This window comes from Hyperolius riggenbachi, chromosome 2 (assembly GCF_040937935.1).
Source record: "Hyperolius riggenbachi isolate aHypRig1 chromosome 2, aHypRig1.pri, whole genome shotgun sequence".
In the NCBI taxonomy this organism is placed as follows: domain Eukaryota; kingdom Metazoa; phylum Chordata; class Amphibia; order Anura; family Hyperoliidae; genus Hyperolius; species Hyperolius riggenbachi.
The window spans coordinates 145,378,272-145,398,258 of NC_090647.1; the positions used below are offsets into that span (position 1 = coordinate 145,378,272).

A 19,987-nucleotide genomic window follows, 5' to 3' on the forward strand; every position below is an offset into this window, starting at 1 on the left:
GCATGCACACACTCCGCCGCCGGGAGTATACTACACCTGTGCAGCACTATTGTGCAGGTGCAGAACGCTCCTGGCTGTGGAAGCGGCACGTAGCCAGACTGCTCTGACTGGCTGAATTACCTGGACTCATAGCAGAAGATCCAGGTGGCGGAGGAGGACAGCGAGGGACCGAATGGCCTGAAGGGGGCTGGAGGAAGCCCCAGGTATGTATAAAGCTTTTCTTTTAATTCGCCTCAGGGACCCTTTAATTCATAGTCACCAAACCAAATTTTAACAACATATCAAATTATTTGATTTCATGAGCAAAGAGAGCGCATACATTTGCATAAACCAGCATCAATGCAGAATTATTTCCATCTCATTGACCATCTCTATTAGTGACACGGCTACCCATCAGGCTTTATACTTACAGCATAATGTTATTTCATATATATAAGAGATTCCTGTGTACACATCATATATACTGTACAGTCACAATCAGATATGTATATCTGACTTTAAAAATACGGGACTGCTTTATTGAAGCAGCACAAGTAACTAATTTTGATTGGTTTATTTCATTTTTGTGGACTGAACACAGCTATTACTGTGTATATATACATTATTTTTAATGACTATTATCTGAGAAATAGAACATTTTATCCTATTTTCTATTTTAATTACAGTTACAAATTCATTAGGAGTCGGTGCATTTTTACCCGACTCCGACTCAGGCACCCAAAATTGCTCCGACTCCACGACTCCGACTCCACAGCCCTGTTTCAGACAACCTTTATCATGTACTTTTGATAAAGAACATGAAGATTACAAATGCCTTTGCTGAACATACTAGTTTTATCTGTCAGCACACTCATCCCGCCTACTCTCTCTAAAGTTGCCTAATTGTATAATTTAGACATTAGATTTGATATAAGCATTGAAACTATGGCATTTTCAATTATGGGCAACAGTAAACAATCGAGGTGCACTATAGCTTTCTACTGCACCAGGCAGTACAACTCTAATGCTAAGTACACACCATACAATTTTGTGTTAAGGGGGCCATACACTAGGCAACCAACCAACCAATCGACCATCCAATGCGATTATTATAATCGAATCGGATGAAAATTGGTGCTGCCAAGTACATGCCCAACCGATAAAGCAACCAATTTCGGGACAAAAATTGGCCGCACAGTCGATTGCGCATGTTGGAAAATGTCGGGTTGAGGTTGCTTGGTCGGGTGCGCGGCGGTACGGCGGCCAAATTGCGAACGAGCGACGAGACTACAAAACCCCCGCCGCTGCAATGTATGTAGTGTAGTGCATTTATACATTACCTGTCCGGTGTCAGCCTCCATGCGGTTTCTGTCAATCTCTGGGTTCCGCATTCATGCCGGCGGCGCTATATCTGAAGTCACGAAGGCGCATAGCGGCTGACGTCCGACTTTATTCGTCGCTAGCGTGTATGCGGCTTACCCGGCGAGATGGATGGATGGTTGGACCCGGCGAGCTGCTACAGGACAGATAATGTATAAATGCACTAAACCACATACATTTATACATTTTGGGGGCAGGGGCGGACGCGGCGGCTCAGCCGGTTCCCTGATGATTTCATGCTGAAATCAGACGGGAATCGGCCTGTAGTGTATGGGCAGATTCGATTAGAGATAAATTTGACTCTTGGTCGAATCTGCCCATATTCGTTCTAATGTATGGTCACCTTTAGATAGATGGTTTAATAGATAATTTGTGACCTGTCCGATCTTGTTTTCGATAGTTTTTCTGATCGATTTCTCATAGAAGTGAATAAAAATAAACGATAACAGAATCCAATCGAAAATCGAATTGGAAATCGATCGGATCGAAAATCAACCGAAAAAACACATTCTGAAATCTATTGGAAATCTCTTTCTAGTGTGTGGCACACATCAGATTCCTCTCAGATTCGACTTGACAGGCATCTGACAGAAATCTATCTGATGGTCGAATCTGCTGCAAATCTATAAGTGTATTCCCACCATTATTTGCATCTTAAATTAAGCTTGTTACTATAGCTTAAAAAAACAAACAAACAAACAAAGAAAAAAAAAATTCCCGCAATCTTGTTGGCACTGCACAGTTCACATCTAAAAGCGATTATCATTAGTGTTTTAGTGGGTGATTTCCCCCCCCCCCCCCCCCCCCCGCGATTTAACGCGGAAAAATCACTGAACAAATTAGCGTTTTGGGAGCGATCACGATTAGTGGGTCTATACATGCTAATTGCGATCACTCCAGAATCGCCAGCAAACCGCTGCAGGTAACTCGTTTGCGATTAGCGGCAGTGAGAACACGGCCATAGGGTACAAGCGGCTTGGGGGAATCGCGCGATTCCTGCTTGGGTATGAATGAGCCCTTTGGCAAAGGCACGCAGGTAAAGAAACAATTAGGGGGCATACAGGGACCACATGCACATTTGGGGCACTATTTTTAGGCAATTTTTTTTTTTTTTTTTGGATGTTACAAACCCCATTAAACAATACCAGGTGCCTGGCTGTCTTGCTGATCCTCTGCCTATAATGCTGGGAATACATCATGAGATATTTTGGCAGGTGGATGGATAGATAATTTTCGACAGGTCTGATCTTATTTTCGATCGTTTTTCTCATAGAAGTGAATGGAAATTGATAAGAAAAATGACAGAAAATTGATTGGACATTAAATTTGCTGAAAAATTTCAGTGTATTCCCAGCGTTATACTTTTAGCTATAGACACTGAACAAGCATGCAGATCAGATGTTTCTGACAAAAATCTGACAAGATTAGCTGCATGGTTTTTCTGGTGTTATTCACACACTACTGCAGCCAAAGAGTTTATCAGGACAGCCAGGCAACTTGTATTGTTTAAAAAGAAATAAATGTGCCAGTCTCTATATCCCTCTCACTTCAGGTTCCCTTTACGAAGTCATGACTTTGGTGTCATACTGTAACATAGTTGTGCGTCTTAGGACATACAGTGCTTAAAGTGCTGCCAAGCTGGTCTGGGCTAGTAAACATAGCTGTGCCCAGAGTACATTGGCAGTCAGAGGGGTGGCAGGCTGGGACAGGGAGGAGATTCTGCAGCATATGTGGTGTGTAACTGGAGAATGCTCCCTGTATTATTATATAACACACTGCTAAGTGAAACTTCATTAAAAAGAGGAAGCAAACAGACTTGCAGTTCTTACTCAGTGAAGTACAGGATTCCCCTTAGGCAAACTATGTAAGCACTTGTATAGTTCTATAGTTCAGTCATTCCCCCCCCCCGACATCAGTTGCACCTCATTGTAGCATGTGTGAAAGGACTACCATGTTCTTTCAGTAAACAGTGGATGAGACCTAGTTTCTTCCCGAATGGTAATAGCGTGGCTTTTCGGCAGCAGTCGTGGTTCTGTATGGAAGCTATTCTGTGTATTCGCTATTCAGTGCTTTCATGTGGACACTCTGATATCCATCAGAAGCTAATTCTGGCTGCACGTGCATGTCCATTATCAGATAAAAGTGACTAGGGGTCACATCAAGGTGAGGCAGTCTAAATGGCTGGTACTGTGCCATGTTATGCAATGCCCTTTCATTACTTCACGTCATACCAGTGTTTGCTGGATACAGCAGGCTTTTGCTCGATAGGCTTTTCTGTTCGGCTATTTCATTAGGCAAATGTTTGCATACATTACAGTTCTGTAGTTATAGATATTTCTGACCGGAATGATTTGGTTAGGGTGTGTGCTGCTTAACTGAAGAAGACTTTCAGTGGTACAGTATAATCTTGGTCTAGTATACTCTGATATAGTAAATTTGTGTATAGTTAAGGTCCAGGTCCCGGCTAAGCACCAGTATAAGTATATGGGAGTAACGCTTGGTATAGTAAACTGCTATAATAGAACTTCTGTTGTAGTAAACCTATTGTTTGGCCCCTGCGATATTCTGTATCCGGCTATAGCGGAAAGTGGGCAGGCACATGTGTCATACGTCAGTTGGAGACCCATGAGCCATGGCCGGTGGGTAGGCTGGCAGCAAATTGTAGCCAGCTCGTCATCTGCATGTTACTCTGGGCCTGAGCGGATTACCTCAAAAGCACCAGCGGGGCGAGCCCTATGCTTCCTGAGTGAGCTGCTGCCCGATTACTGAGGGAATAGCCTGTCACCTATGACTTGCTTGTGCATGGCTGCAACCCTAAAGCATCCAGGCTGCAGAGAAATGTGGACAGAGGAGCACACCATCACTTAACTGGTGAGATCTATGCTTCCTGTGTAGGCTATTGCATGCAAATCCCTAGCTATATAGTACTGTGTATTTTGATCTAGCTCTGGCATGGGCAAACTTGGCCCTCCAGCTGTTGATGAACTACAAGTCCCATAATGCATTGCAGGAGTCTGACAGCCACAGTCATGACTCATAAAGGCAAATGTATTGTGGGATTTGTAGTTCCTTAACAGCTGGAGGGCCAAGTTTACCCATGCCTGATCTAGCTAAAACACTGTCTGTCTGTGCTCACTTGCTAAAGCATTAAAGGACTACCGAGGTGACATGAGATAGACATGTGTATGTACAGTGCCAAGCACACCAATACCTAAGCTGTGTTCCTTTTTTTCTTTCTCTGCCTGAAAAAGTTAAAAATCAGGTATACAAGTGACAGTTTCTGTCCGGGCCAGGACTGGGTCAGACTATAGCATAACCCTCACTGATAAGTAATTACAGCCATAAAACACTTTCCTGTCAGTAAATGGCTTCTGAGAGCAAGAAAGAGGTAAAGGGGGTCAATAGTTCATAGATTTGAGCTCTAGCATACTTCAATGAAGGTGTCATTGAGCAGAGACAATGAAACAGTAAAAACTAGATTTAAATATTAAATAAAACTGTGTGATATTTAAAAAAGTCATTTTTAGGAGGAGGACAGATACAGTTGTTTATCTCATCACTTTATTTTCACCTCGGATGTCCTTTAAAAAGAAAAAAAAATTCCAACTATTGACTGAATTAAGATTAAAGTACTATGGTATACTTTATATGCTTGAGTATGACAATTTCTGATATCGTAAACTTCTGATGTAGTAAACCACTTTGCCTGGTCCCTTGGCGTTTGCTATAAATGGATTCTACTGTAGTTGGATGTGCTGCACTTTCACAGTAGGTTACATTCACATTGTAGATTTTTGCCACCTGAAATGATCAGAATTTACCATGTGTACAGCTGTCCCCTAACATCAGTTCGGTTCTCTTCAGCAATCCAGCTCATTGGAACATCCTCCAACCTTCTCCGTAGGACATAATGTGCTTCTTGGCTGTATAATGATCATTACTGAACTGTGAACTGGAATGATGATTAGAGATAGTTTTATGTTACGGGCATCTGCCATGTGTGAAGACTTGACTCATTTCATTGAGCAGTTCAGATCACTGGCTCTCTATAAGCAAGGCTCACAGTCTGGTACCAGTACCACTGTTTAGGACCTGCTTTTTAAGGATTTGATTAAATTCTAGAATATTTATGGGGTGTATGACAAAATAAGGGGGAGCATCCAGGGTGGCACATGTAAAAGGGACGGCATACAAATCCCATGCAGATAGTGTCATGCCTGGGATCAGAACCTGGGGCTAGCACTGTAAGATGAGAATGCTAACTACTTGGGCACCAGCCAGTCTCTGGTCTATCCCCCAGCATGGGAGGTGGGGCAACCCTCGAAATGTCAAGTGTTCCCCCAATCCAGCTGTTAAATGTTCTATTTGTCTGAAGGAAGCTTTACCTGAAAATCAGATCTTAATTCATGCAAGTGCTTAAAGAGACACTGAAGCGAAAAAAAATATATGATATAGTGAATTGGTTGTGTACTATGAATAATTACTAGAAGATTAGCAGCAAAGAAAATATTCTCTTTTATTTTCTGGTATATAGTGTTTTTTCTAACATTGCATCATTCTATAATATGTGCAGATTACACAACACTCAGCATTTAAAATGAGTCTTTCAGAGCAGTCTGTGAAGTAATAACCTCTCCTCTAGCAGAGGAAAAGTAAATAGTCCAGGAACAGTTGAGATAATAAAAGTCAGATAACAGCCCTCTCCATGACTAATACACACGTCGGATTTTTGCCAACGACCCGTCGTTTGAACGTTTCGTCGTTCGCATGTCAAATCCGGCGTGTGTACAGACTATCGTTCGGGTGATAAGACTGGTTTTCAGCGATCCGCTGGGTGTCTGGAGTAGGGGTTCAGCACTGGTCAGCTGAAGAAAAGGATTCAGTACTGGATGGCCAGGTTGTTGAAAAAGTAGTAAAATGTAGGCAAAAAAGTAAATTCAAACTTATTTTGATTGTGCATGTTGGAAGCTTTAACCTTTTTAGCAGCCAACTAAAGTAAAACTTTATTTGGCTGCATGGCTGAATTTTTCCTGCTGCTGGGGAAGTGTGCCTGGCAGGGTATGCAGAGCGTCACAGGAAGCTTTTATAGTTTCCTGTTCCGGATGCTGGTCCGGCTTCCTCTCTTCATCCACCCGCGGTGACACTCTCCTGACTTCTCTTCTGACTTCTGATCACGTTATCACATGTTAGGGGCTCAGAGGATAGTGTCAGCTGTGCATCACCACGTGTTAGTGGGAGAGATGGCATACCTATGTATATGCCACCGGGAGATTTGGGCGCAAGATAAAGCAGATACTCTACTTACTCTGGTCCTGCACAAGTCCCGGCAGCATTAATTACTATTCCCTCTCCAGGTCGATGTGGATAGTGGGGAATCCTATAAATCGGCTTCCAACTATTGATGGCGGACAAATTACAGGGTTTTAAAGTGGAATATAACCCAGCATTTCTACTTTGCTTTAATAGATTATTTACAGCATATTACAGACTTCTCTCCAGATTCCCGCTCGTCCCCGCTGGCGCTCCTTATCAGCTGCTCGATTCCCCGCTATTGTCCGCCGGCGGGGATCGAGCGGGTCATCGGACCTGTCGGATATTCTCGATCGAGCCATCAGCGGCTCGATTAATAAGGATACAAACTTGCCGTGTATGCCCAGCATTGGAAGCTTCCCTGCCAGCAGAGCTGGACACAACGGAAGTTGCAGATAATGTTATCTGTGTTTAATTGGATCAAGTGAGGAATGTAAACAAAGCCTTCTCTGACAGTGACAGGTCTCCTGAAGACAGTGAGACAATCAGAAAGCATTTATGCTTAAGTTAGACGGTGAATAAAGCAGTTATGAGTAAAATGCAAAGGCAGCTCTCAGAGTAAAAAACTGTTCTTTGTGAACATATAATTTCTAAATGAATAATAATACGTCTGCACAAAAGCAAATATGCTAACTGTATGGCATATAAAAAGTAGGAAAACCTGTTTTATTGAATATTATGTCAGGGTTATATACCGCTTTAAAAGTAATTTGCGCTCCATCTTATGACGGCGCCCAAGTTACTCACTGAGCGCTGCTGTAGCCGTAATTCCTATTACGGTCTATGGTAGCGCCGGCTGCGTCCAAATCTCCTGCGTTGTTTTAACAGCACTCGATGGAAGAGATTTCTCAAATTTTACTTTTTTTTTTTTTTTTTTTTTAGAACTGGTTAACAGGCATGAGCTCCGAATGGATTCTGAATTAATTTACTCGACTCAAAATCATTCGGAATCCAAACGCTAATTACTGCACCTGAGCGGGTGGGTCAGGGAGGGTTAACTTACCCAGTCTTCCGTCGTCTTTAATCCGCATCTAATTGCATCCCATGTCGCGTCACATGACTACCACGATTCCTCCTTCAGCCCGAAAGGAGGAAGCGTGGTAGCCGAAAACAATTCGGAATCCATTCGGAGCTCATGCCTGCTGGATAATTCTGCTGGCTGCTAATCTTGGTAGCAGGTTTTATTACAGGTAATATTAGTTATAAATGATTGGAAAATTTATACAGGTGGGATGTATGTGGTCCTCTGTATCCTGTGTGACACCTTTACCTTGTCAGCTGGCCAGAACACTTTGGGAACCATGGCTTAGATGAAGTCTGCACACAGCTGTGAAATGGGCAGACGTTCATACTGACAATTAAGGTCTTTTAATGCTTCTGCCCATTATGAAAGTGAATCTCTGCCTTTGTGTGCCACGTGTGGTGGTTCCATTGTCCTAATGCTCCATTTTATTCCTTTGCAGACATCTTTCCTCCTGTGGTATCATTATGACCAGACCACCAAAAGGGATTCTACAAGATGTCGGTGACCCTTATGTGCATCAGTATCGGAGCTTTCTAGGATTTTCAAACCCGCTGACTAATAAAAGGAAAGAATACTCTGAACGCAGGATCATTGGGTAACATATCTTCTACTTTTCATTATTACCTTTTTGTCTCAGTTGTGTTTTTATGCTACAATTTAACTGTACTACTCAGCATGAAAGAATTAGTTGGTTTTGAACCAGTGAAAAGACTTTCCCATGAAGGCCCTGCTTACAGGAGGAATTCAGCTTGATATTATTCTATAAAAACACATAGGCAGGGTTTACACTTTTCTAAAATTGTATGCATATTTGTGAAAAAAATGCACACATACAATGGTCAATGGAGATTCACCCATTTGAAAATTCAGTTCGTTTTCACATGTGCTTAAAAGAATATTTAAGTTAAAATAAAAAATGAATTTAACCTACCTGGGGCTTTTTTGCTGCCTCCTGGAGCCGTCGTGTGGCCACGACGTCTTCCTGGGTTTTTCCGGTAAGCAGCGGCGAGCCCCGCAAGCAAGCCCATTGCCTGGAGTCACCAACTACTGCTCATGCGCAGCATTTTGTGTATGCGGTAATCGCTTCTGCGCAGAGCGCCCCCGACCGCGGGAGCGCGAACAGATTGTATCCTGCTCGGGGGTTGTGCATGCGCAGTATGCGGTAAATGCTTTTGCGTAGCGTGCCCCCTGGCTGCAGGAGCGCGAACAGGTTGGCTGTGGCTCGGTGTTGTGCTTGTGCAGTAGCCCAGCGACTCGCGGCGACGGAATGGCTTTGCCGTTTTCACCACTGCTTACCGGAGGGAATCGGGAAGATGTCAAGGGCACAGGAGGACTCCAGGAGGCTGCAAGAAGCCCCAGGTAAGTAAAAAAAAAGAAAGATTTTAAATTTTGCTTGAATATTCCTTTCTACATCTTTCAGCATAAATTAACATGCCACATGCAAATTCTCATTGACTTTCCTTAGCAACTCTGAAAGACTGTAAGCAGAAACAGTAAACAAATGCAAATTGCATCTGGAAAATTTGCTTGCAAAAAATGTTGGCTGTTTCCATACAAAATGTGAACCCTGCCTTACTGGGAGTGACCGCTTCATACAAGACAAATGTACATGTACCTTTATACATTTGGGTACACATGTATTTTAAATGTTACAATTTTTTTTTCGTAGTGTACCTTTAAAGTTTCTCTAACAGTATACATCATAGAACACCATAACTTGTATTGAATTTATGGTGCTGCAAAAAAAGTGTGCTACTAAGGCATGTCAGAATTGTGCCGTGCAGCTGTTGATTCACAATAATTTACAATTTGGTCGTTGTATAATAAAACTGAAAGGCGCTGAGGATCCAAAAATGCTTTCCTTACCAGCAGTTATTACACATAAAACAACGCGACCATAGTACTAGTAATAAACATTGTCCAAATTGTGGCTACTCCTAATCGGGGCACCTCAGTATAGTCTGCCAAGGGCTGCTTTGTTGTACATTATCGCATAGCTACCCCTCTGAGAGGGCACTGCAAAGAGCTGGTGTTGTTGGGTTTATGCTGCAGGTCTGCACAAACCTATGGCATATTGAAATTTCATGCCTTACCCGAATAAACAAACCATTCTGTAAGCTAAATCCTAAAAACAAATACCAGTGTTTGCAAATTCAAAACTGCATGCATAGTTGCCACTGTTTTTCCCCCCAGGGATTATTAGAGGGGAAAAAAGTTATGCAAATTACATGCAAATATCTTTAGGATGTCAAAATCCAATCTAAGTTTGAAATTAAAAGTGAAAGTTAAATCCAGCTGCATGTTGGAGAGCAGGGTGTATGGCCGACACCGATAATGTGTGACAGGCCTGGGTGTTATCTGTGAACTATGCTCTCTCTAGTGGTTATGCAAGTGTTCACACACACGTTTATGTAAGTCTATAATTGTCTGATCACTAAGCAATGTATTGTATAACTGTATATATAAAGTCAGCGCAGGTCTATAGTAATACAGATTTCGTCATTTTCTGGTATACAGGATCTTCGAACAAAATGGTAAAGAAGCAAGGCTTACCAGATTCCAACAACCCACATTATAAGGTTGTAAACGAGTTTGATAGATGGTCTGCAGAACTTTCAAATGGTGTTGTTTCACCAGCGATGTTGCACACCACAAATTCCTCCGGAATATAGTAGATATCCTGAGGTCGCAGAGACTCGCCTAAGGGGAGTCCAGCAGGATAGTGACATGAAAGAGATGTACGGCACATCTAAGTGTAAACCGTCTTTATTACATAACAAGTAAAACAATTCAAAAACAAGGATAAAAAACTCACATACGGGGCCCGTGCACTGGGAACCCCGAAAAAGTAGCGTGCATAAAATGGTCAATAGAAGACCTCAAATAAAATGGTGCCGCCTGTCGCCTTCCCGACCGGTTTCGCAATCTTGCGTCATCAGGTCGGGAAGGCGACAGGCGGCACCATTTTATTTGAGGTCTTCTATTGACCATTTTATGGGCGCTACTTTTTCGGGGTTCCCAGTGCACAGGCCCCATATGTGAGTTTCTTTTATCCTTGTTTTTAAATTGTTTTACTTGTTATGTAATAAAGATGGTTTACACTTAGATGTGCCGTACATCTCTTTCATGTCACTATCCTACTGGACTCCCCTTTGGCGAGTCTCTGCGACCTCAGGATATCTACTATATTCCGGAGGACTTTGTGGTGTGCAACATCGCTGGTGAAACGACACCATTTGAAAGTTCTGCGGACCATCTATCAAACTCGTTTACAACCTTATAATGTGGGTTGTTGGAATCTGGTAAGCCTTGCTTCTTTACCTTTTTGTTCGAAGATCCTGTATACCAGAAAATGACGAAATCTGTATTACTATAGACCTGCGCTGACTTTATATATTCCTTGCTTGTGTGGACTTTTGGACATTGTGCTTCTCGGCTGCGGTCGCCTTCTGCCTTGGCGCTGACACTTGTTGTTTATTGTATAACTGTATGTTCCTGTATTTCTGAGGGCGTTCTCCATTACTGGAGTGAAAGACAAGGGTATTTTTGTTTTTGTTTTTTTGTTCCAGTAGTCAGTTTTCGAACTTTCTTAAACTTGTCTAGCTCCATCATACGCTTACATTTAATGGAATGGATGTACAGTAAATATGTAAAACAAAATGTGCATTTCCTCACAGCAAGCAAAAAGCAGCTTTTCTCCCTGTGATTTTTTTTTTTTCCCTGATCTGTTCTTACATATTTTAGAAAAGTTTTCATTCTTTTTCTCCAGTTCTCAGTATTTCAGGACCCCATTTTCTAGTCTTGGATACATTTGCCTCGAGAGTGTATCCTAAAACCATGGGATTACATTTTGAGTTACACCTAGCATGGCAAGTAGCTGCATCTCTATCAGTGGACTAGTAAGGCTGTTCAGGTAGAGCCCACACTAGTATAAAAACACCTGACACAGGTCATACCTCTACATTGTGTACCAGTTCTGCTGCACTCCAAGACTCCTTGCTTGCATCAATCTCTACCAACTGCATTCTGCACAGACTGGTCTAAGCGATGAAATCGTCTGGTCCCAGGACATATAGGTGGCAGCAATAAAACCTAGCAGAGATTCTGAAGGTGCTCACATATGCAAGGATTGTCACCTGCAGGGATTTGGACTTTATCCCTTGGCAAGAGTTTGGGACCATGTGCTATACAGATGCCTAGTGACATGCTCTATTGCAGTGGTCCTCAAACTAAGGCCTGCGGGCTGAATGCATCCCCCTGAGGCTTTTTTACCGCCCCCCACCCACACAAAATGTATTACTTATAGATGCGGACCACTGCATCTATAAAAGTGTTGGTGGCTCGCATATAGAATAGCAGTTCTGGTACCACCCTTCCACGTGGAAGCCAGAAAGCAGTCATTCGCTGGCTTCTGGGTTGCTGGGTGGAGGAGATAACTTGTAATAAGCACAATCACATATATTTTGGTCAGTGCTGTGCAGGAATGTTATGGTTCCTTTGCGAAGGGGAAATGGAGGGTTGTACTGCTTGTGTTTCTACAGAGATTGTGTGTGAATGGGTGAGATTGTGCTGCAGGCCATTGAGTGACATTATGGCTCCACATATCACTTGCTGTGTTAGTCACAATATTTGCACTGTTAGGGGCATACTATCTGCTCTGGTTAAATGGAAGACATGAGGGCTGCCCATGTTAATAGGCCCTGTCTATAATACCCAGGCTCAATGTTATGCCTTTCTACACCGCTTTATGTATACTCCAGCCCCCCTGAAGTATGTTGACCTGGCCCTTCACCGAAAAAGTTTGGGGATCCCTGCTCTATTGCTATGGAAGGGGTGTAATGTAACCTTATTTAACCTCAGGGAATTATATTTCAGTGCATATGTAATAAGACAAATAATTTAATATTAACATATAACAATCAGGGCTGTGGAGTCGGTCCAAAAATCCACCGACTCCGACTCCTCAGTTTAGGATTCCACCGACTCCGACTCCACGACTCCGACTCCTCTAATTTGCATATTACAATTTTGTTGATTAAAAGTATGTAACATGAAATTCGTCTCTTAACTGCCAACGCTTAGGAATTTTACAAAACAACTGAAGTGAGAAGGATATGTAGACTACTATATTTATTCCCTTTAGACTAAAACTAGTCCTTGGTAAGAGTACTTGTAAAAGGTACAAACCGGAACAAAGAACATCTATCAGGCCCTAGGCAATGTAAGTGTGGGTACATGTAAGAATGATGTGCAGGTACTCTGCAGGGGAATGAGGAGATTGTAAACAGACAACACCTCTGTGTTCAATGTGCACAGCATTCTCAGTGGATTCCCTGCAGCTCTTTGGGGAGTGCATATGTAGAGTATAGTACTACTGTGTAACAAAGTAAACCTGAGACAGATGAAATTAAAGTTTTATACATACCTGGGGCTTCCTCCAGCCGCCTTCGGGATAATCAGTCCCTCGTTGTCCTCATCCGCCACCTGGATCCTCTGCTTTGAGTCCAGGTACTTGAGCCAGTCAGGCGTAGTGCGCATGCACACACTCCGCCGCCAGGAGCATACTACACCTGTGCAGCACTATTGCGCAGGTGCAGAATGTTCCTGGCTGTGGGAGCGGCATGCGGCCGGACAGCGCTGACTGGCTGAATTACCAGGACTCCTAGCAGAAGATCCAGGTGGTGGAGGAGGACAGCGAGGGACTGATTAGCCTGAAGGGGGCTGGAGGAAGCCCCAGGTATGTATAAAACTTTACTTTTCATCCGTCTCAGTTACCCTTTAATTTGTAGTCACCAAACCAAATTTTAACAACATATCAAATTATTTGATTTCATCAGCAAAGGGAGTGCATACATTTGCATAAATCAGCATCAATGCAGAATTATTTCCATCTCGTTGACCATCTCTATTAGTGACACAGCTACACATCAGGCTTTATTCTTACAGCATAGATGTTATTTAGTATATATAAGAGATTCCTGTGTACACATCATATAAACAGTCACAATCAGATATGTATATCTGACCTTAAAAATACGGGGACTGCTTTATTGAAGCAGCACAAGTAACTAATTTTGATTGGTTTATTTCATTTTTGTGGACTAAGCACAGCTATTACTGTATATATACATTATTTTTCATGACTATTATCTGAGAAATAGAACATTTTATCATATTTTCTATATTAATTACAGTTACAAATTCATTAGGAGTCTGAGTCGGTGCATTTTTTCTCCGACTCCAGGCACCCAAAATTGCCCGACTCCACGACTCCGACTCCACAGCCCTGATAACAATACTTATATGATACAAACAAATGTAGAAAGAAATGCCAGATACAGAGTTGGCGGGTTTAGCCATTGTGATCTCCTTTTCTTGTCCTATATGAGACTGTCCCTAATCGTTCCTCTACTCAGTATTTTAGCAGAGACAAAGACTGGACCATATATGGAAATACCTTATACAGAGAAAAGGAATTTTCCCTTACACAGGAAGGTTAGCTCTTCACATGCTGGAGGTGTGCAATGTACAATCAAGCTCCAATAATAGAGAGATACTGTAACACTGGTATTTGGATGAGGCATAATTTGACCATTTGTCACACAAGGAGGAGGGGGGGGGGGGGGGATGCTATAGCACAGTGCATTAGTCCATGGCAGAATGCTGGTAGTGGTGATACGGATGGGAACGGTGTACTTGGTGTAGATGATCTGACACTCTGATCTTTTGGCTTCACACCGTGACCGCTGTACACTTGCTAGATCAATGCCAGAGACTACACCGACCTGGCATGTCTGCCAGTTTTGCCATGGTATGTAACTGTATATGTAGCTTTACTCTTCCTAAATGTACAGAAATATAGTGCTCCAGTCTTTGCCACTCTTGGAGACATTGGTCACAATTTACCAGGATCATGCTAGTGATAATGCACGTGAAGAGTTATCACCACACATTGATCGGTATTGTAAGTATTGGTACATACACACATCCAATAAAGTGATAAAGTGCACAACCAACACCACGACATGACCGACAAACGGTTTACATGACTTTAATTTTCTGCATACCAACTAAACTACCAACTCATTTACATACTGAGTGCGCAAGCAAAACGATGGACTGCATGACATGGCTGCATTCAAAACAAGTGCACATTGTTCAGACGACATTCTACATAGGTCGTCAACAGCACAGTATCAGCCCAAAAGTCTGTAGTTATTCTTACATGTTGTAGATAGGGAGGGGAGGAGCACACGCAGACAGGATGTAGCTCCAGCATTACACTCTGCTACAGTTCTGCATAGTTGGGTGTAAAATGTTTTTATTATGCAAATAATAGCCCTGATTGACATGCATACATAAATCTCATCACAGAATTCCTCATCCGATTTTTCAGGTACTCTATGCAGGAGATGTATGAAGTAGTATCCAATGTGGATGAATACAAACTATTTGTTCCTTGGTGTAAAAAGTCTGTGGTGGTCTCCAAGCGGACGGGATATGCAAAAGCCCAGCTGGAAGTTGGATTTCCACCTATCCTGGAGAAATACACATCCATCCTTACGCTGGTGCGCCCTCATCTAGTGAAGGTAAATGGACCGATTCCCTGAATCAGTTCAGTGTTGTCCAATAAAGAATGCAACCTGATCAGTCATTCTTGCCATAATTTATTTATTATTTTTTGTATTTATAAAGCGCCAACATATTACGTAGCACTGATGTGACATAATGTGACATAGTCTGATGTAATGTGACATTTTGTGAGAAACTAAAGCCTTTTGATTTTATTTAAAGTACCCCTTACCTGGTTCCCTCTCCCCTTCCTACTTTAATGTTGTTTAATTACTGGTGCTGTGACTAGCACACAGCACCATCCTCCCCTCTCCTGTGCCCCCTGTAAACCTTGTTCTGCTCAGTCATAATCTTCGACTGAGGCAGAACGTTGATTATGTGCAGGGAGGAAGTGACAGTTCTTCCTCTGCTAGTCTATAATTTATCCCCCTCCACCTGCCGCTAAAGTTCCCCTTATGATTTACTGCACACAGCGCGCAGGGAAGTTGAGCTGTGTGTGATCATGTGGTATTTGAGGTCGGATATCCTTCCGACCTCAAATGCCACACGATCGCAGTCGCACACAGCACAGCTTCCCTGCGCGCTGTGTGCAGTAAATCATAAGGGGAACTTTAGCGGCAGGTGGAGGGGGATGAATTATAGACTAGCAGAGGAAGAACTGTCACTTCCTCCCTGCACATATTTTATGTCTGAACGGGCCGCAGGGGGCACTGGAAGGGGGAGGATGGTGCTGTCTGCTAGTCACACAGCACCAGTAATAAAACATTTTAAAAGTATCTAGGACCAAGTACCAGGTCAGGGGTACTTTAAGTACTTTAACTTTGAATTTGGATAGCTATGATTAAGGAGCCTTTTGCTCCGATATGCGTGAGCTTTTTTTCTATGTGTCCACAGATGTGACAATAAAAATTGGACTTTTAACTGATCCTACAATATAGTGGGATACCCGTTTTTTCTATATCCTGAAAGATGGGGTTACTGTTCACAATAATTGGCATCTGAAGTAGAACTACAGTCTCCCACCAACTCATTGACTACTGTATATAGTTACCATACCTGCATTTCACCAGGGTAAAGTCGTCCCCTGGTCTCCTGCAGTCGGAGAGATAAAACAACAATCTCTGGCTAGAGCTGACTCAGCTGAAACAAGCACACAGATAAGGCCAACAAGACCAGCCAGTCACTGTTAACATTACACGGGAGCATTAGTTTGCATTTTAACACCACCCTCATGTCCCCATTGCTGGGTTCATAGTGGCCTTGGGCTCAGCTTAAAATGGCAACTAAATCTGCCGTTTGAGGAAAAAAAAAAGTGTATAGCAGCACTATTTCAATGGCTGAAAGCCAAACAGGGAAATGGAAACTGGCTCATACAGAAAGAATTGCAGTCTTCAAAATCCATTTTCAGTGTGATGCCCTTACAGCCTATATGCAATTAACTTTTTTTCCCGAGTTTTATCCGAAGTGATATTTTCAAACTTGTCAATAAAATACCTTTTAAATCATCTGCATGCAAAAAAAAATTCTTAATAGTTTTGATAGTACGTTTCCACCTATTTTAGATACTTTTTTCAATTGCAAAGTGCTGATAAATGTTTCGAAATATAAGATGAAAAATTATCTCCTAGGATAAAACTGGAGGAAAAAGAATTGCATATGGGCTACAGACGCTTAAAAAAAATGTTTGTGTAGTGGCTTAATGGTTAGTAGGGATGGTCAATGAAATGCAAATTATTCCAAGGTGATGCACAATTATGCAAATTCGGTATTTAAATGTATGCAGCTTTGGAAAGGGACTGGACTATTTCCTACCCCACTAAGGTGCAATGCCATTGGATCATTTTCAAGCTGCATACATTTGCAAACAATATTTGCTTAATCGTGCAGCAACATGGAGTTATTTGCAACTCATTGACCAGTACTGGTTATCAGCATTTAGGCTACTTTCCCACCAGGACGTTGCGTTCTAGGGGACGTTATGGTCGCATAACGTGCTCCTAACGCAACGCCTGGTGGTGTTGGATGTGGACGTCGGAGCGAGCCGCGTTGTGCAGCTCACTCTGGCGTCCGTGATGCGTACTCTTGGACGCATGCGCATCACGTGGTCCCACCGGCCAATCGCCGCACAGAGCGGCCGCTCCAGGAAGTAAACACTGCACGTCACACCGTGCAGTGAATATTAATTAGCCATGTGGCTGGCCGAGGAGGAGGGGAGACCTCCTCCTCCAACACTACTGAGCATGTGCAAACAGTCTACAGCGGCATAGCCGCTTATAACGTACAGCATGCAGCACTTTAACTTGACATTAAGCACTTCAGTTTCCTTCCACATTCTAAAAACATACTGAGATAACTGGTTCCCCTTAAAAATTGTCCTGACAATCGTACGGTTTTGATTGTGAGCTTCTGTGAGGGACAGTTGGGGGACCTATTTTTGCTACGCCTGAATCCGGACCAAATCCGCAGCATATGAGAGGGGCGGGGAAACACTGCCTATATCCTTAGTGAATTGCCATCCAGAAATCTGCAGATTTCTTCACCCCGCATGGCACAGCTTAGCGATTCACGATGCTGCTTCGCATCAGAACGGGAGCCGCAGCCAAATCGGAAACTGCCACAGCTCCTAGTGGAAACCGGCCCTTAGTGACATTACTATGTACTGTATTTTTCGGACCATAAGACGCACTTAGGTTTAGAGGACAAGAACAAGGGGGAAAACATATATACTAAACCTAATGCATCCATGGTGAAGGGGCATCTTGTGGATTATGCCCCCTTGTACCTCGTGTTTTAAAAAGGGCACAGCAGTAGTTTGTAATGTGAATTATGGCTATAGCGGCGCTTAGTGAGTAATTTTTTTCTGGAGCATCACAGGGTCTCCCTTTTTCAAGGCTTGTGGCATATGCCTTGATAAAAGTAAGACCCTGAGAGACTCCCAAAACAATTGTTGGACTGATCGCGGTTTTCAAGCTCAATAAAAATGTACAATCACAATTAACATGGTGTGCTGATGGACTTTACCTACAATTTTTGAAGTGATCTCGCCTGTATCACACCACCAAGTACCCAACAATGTTGATGGTGTTCCAGCTCTGTACCCCAACAACACGGTGAGAAATTTAGGTGCTGGCAAAAGACTGAGCCCAAATTACGATTAAAAACGGCGCAATTCGGCTGCCAGTAATAGCTGGAAGCCGAATTGCGTTTTTACCCCCACTGATCTCGCCTTGGAGGGGGAATAGTAATTCACACTGCCAAATTTGTCACAGCAGGGTGAGCTGTTTTTCGGCTTCACCCTGCAACCAAATTTCTCGGGGAATTTTTTAGATGCACGCGGCAAAGAGGTGGGTTTCCCCTTCCACAAGTGGTAGGTGCAGCGGTTTCTTCCAAAGAGTCAAGTGCCACACACCTCCACTTACGTAGCACTGTACAGTGCCGATGAACACAGCACTCTGGGCAAATCCCTGGCCCAGTGTGGATGCCCAATATTTGGAGGAGGGGTATGTGCTTGCTGTAATTCTCACATTAGTCAATTGAATCCAGTGTTCATTAAACTTTCCATGAGAGAAAAAAGAAAACACTTTTTAATAATTATGGATTGGTTGGAGTAGCAACTTCTCATGTTTGTTATGGGATATTTTCAACTTCTTTTTCCTGTAACATGAGTTTCTGTACATGCAGACAGAACCTCACTGTAGTCTCTCTCTCTACATAAACCTAACATGTTCACAGCCAGTCTGGACAGGCTCCAAATGGATACCTTACCCTTTTAATAGGCTAAGCTAGATTTGAAGGTCACAGAGCGGCAGCAAAAAGCACATTACTAGAGCGATTGCTTCAAGGCAGGAAAGCTGCATCTCTAGGGAAGAAACAATATTAGCTTGATATTTTGTATTTCTTGGATCAGTACTATGAGTAATCACTCCATACTCTGTTTTTTAGGCTATTTGTACAGACGGTCGACTGTTTAACCATTTGGAGACAGTTTGGCGCTTCAGTCCTGGCATCCCTGGCTATCCTCGCACCTGTACTGTAGACTTCTCGGTATGTTTCATAGCTGCAAATCCTACAGGCAAAACGCTGTCTTCAGTAGTGTTGGTGTTCAAACTCTGGGCCACATGGTTGGTAACACGCACATTCAGCATCATTTTGGCCTGTTCCTTCGTGCTGAATGCAAGTGTTCGGGTGCCAAACCATGTGGTCCCGAATTCGACCACCAGCACTAGTGTTCAGTCAGCTGGAGAAGCTGTTCCTGATTAGTTCCGTACTTCTCTATACCTGGTATTCCTCTATAGATGTCTGACACCTCTGCTTGTGTTGGTCATCTGGTGGCAGCATACTACTTCCCATTGCAGCTATGGCGGATTTCCAGACAGCGATTTAAAACAAATGGGTTGCTGAAGTGAACAGTTTATGGAGGTTGCCACATTTATCTCCTTTTTTAAGCAATACACATTGAATGGCATCCTGCTGATCCTCTGCCTCTAATACTTTCAGCCGTAGACCCTGAACAAGCGCATGCAGCAAATCAGGTGTTTCTGATATTTGTGTCAAATCTGACTTCAGACACTGCTGCAGCCAAATAGATCAGCAGGGCTGCCAGGTAACTGGTATTGTGTAAAAGGAAATAAATATGGCAGTGTCCATATACTTCTCACCGAAGCCAAAACGAAAAAAGGTGAAATACCTGCATCGCATACAAAGGCACGGAGGACGCCGTCC

General features: G+C 42.9%; 1 protein-coding gene across 1 annotated transcript in view; it reads left to right on the forward strand.

Moving 5' to 3' along the window:
* Positions 1–19,987, forward strand: part of COQ10A (coenzyme Q10A) — a 40,733-nt gene that overhangs the window by 15,327 nt on the left and 5,419 nt on the right. Inside the window, exons 2-4 of the mRNA XM_068267644.1 lie at positions 8,133–8,288; positions 15,090–15,282; positions 19,208–19,309. Of these exons, the coding sequence (XP_068123745.1) occupies positions 8,133–8,288; positions 15,090–15,282; positions 19,208–19,309 (451 nt within the window). The remainder of the gene's footprint in view (positions 1–8,132; positions 8,289–15,089; positions 15,283–19,207; positions 19,310–19,987) is intronic.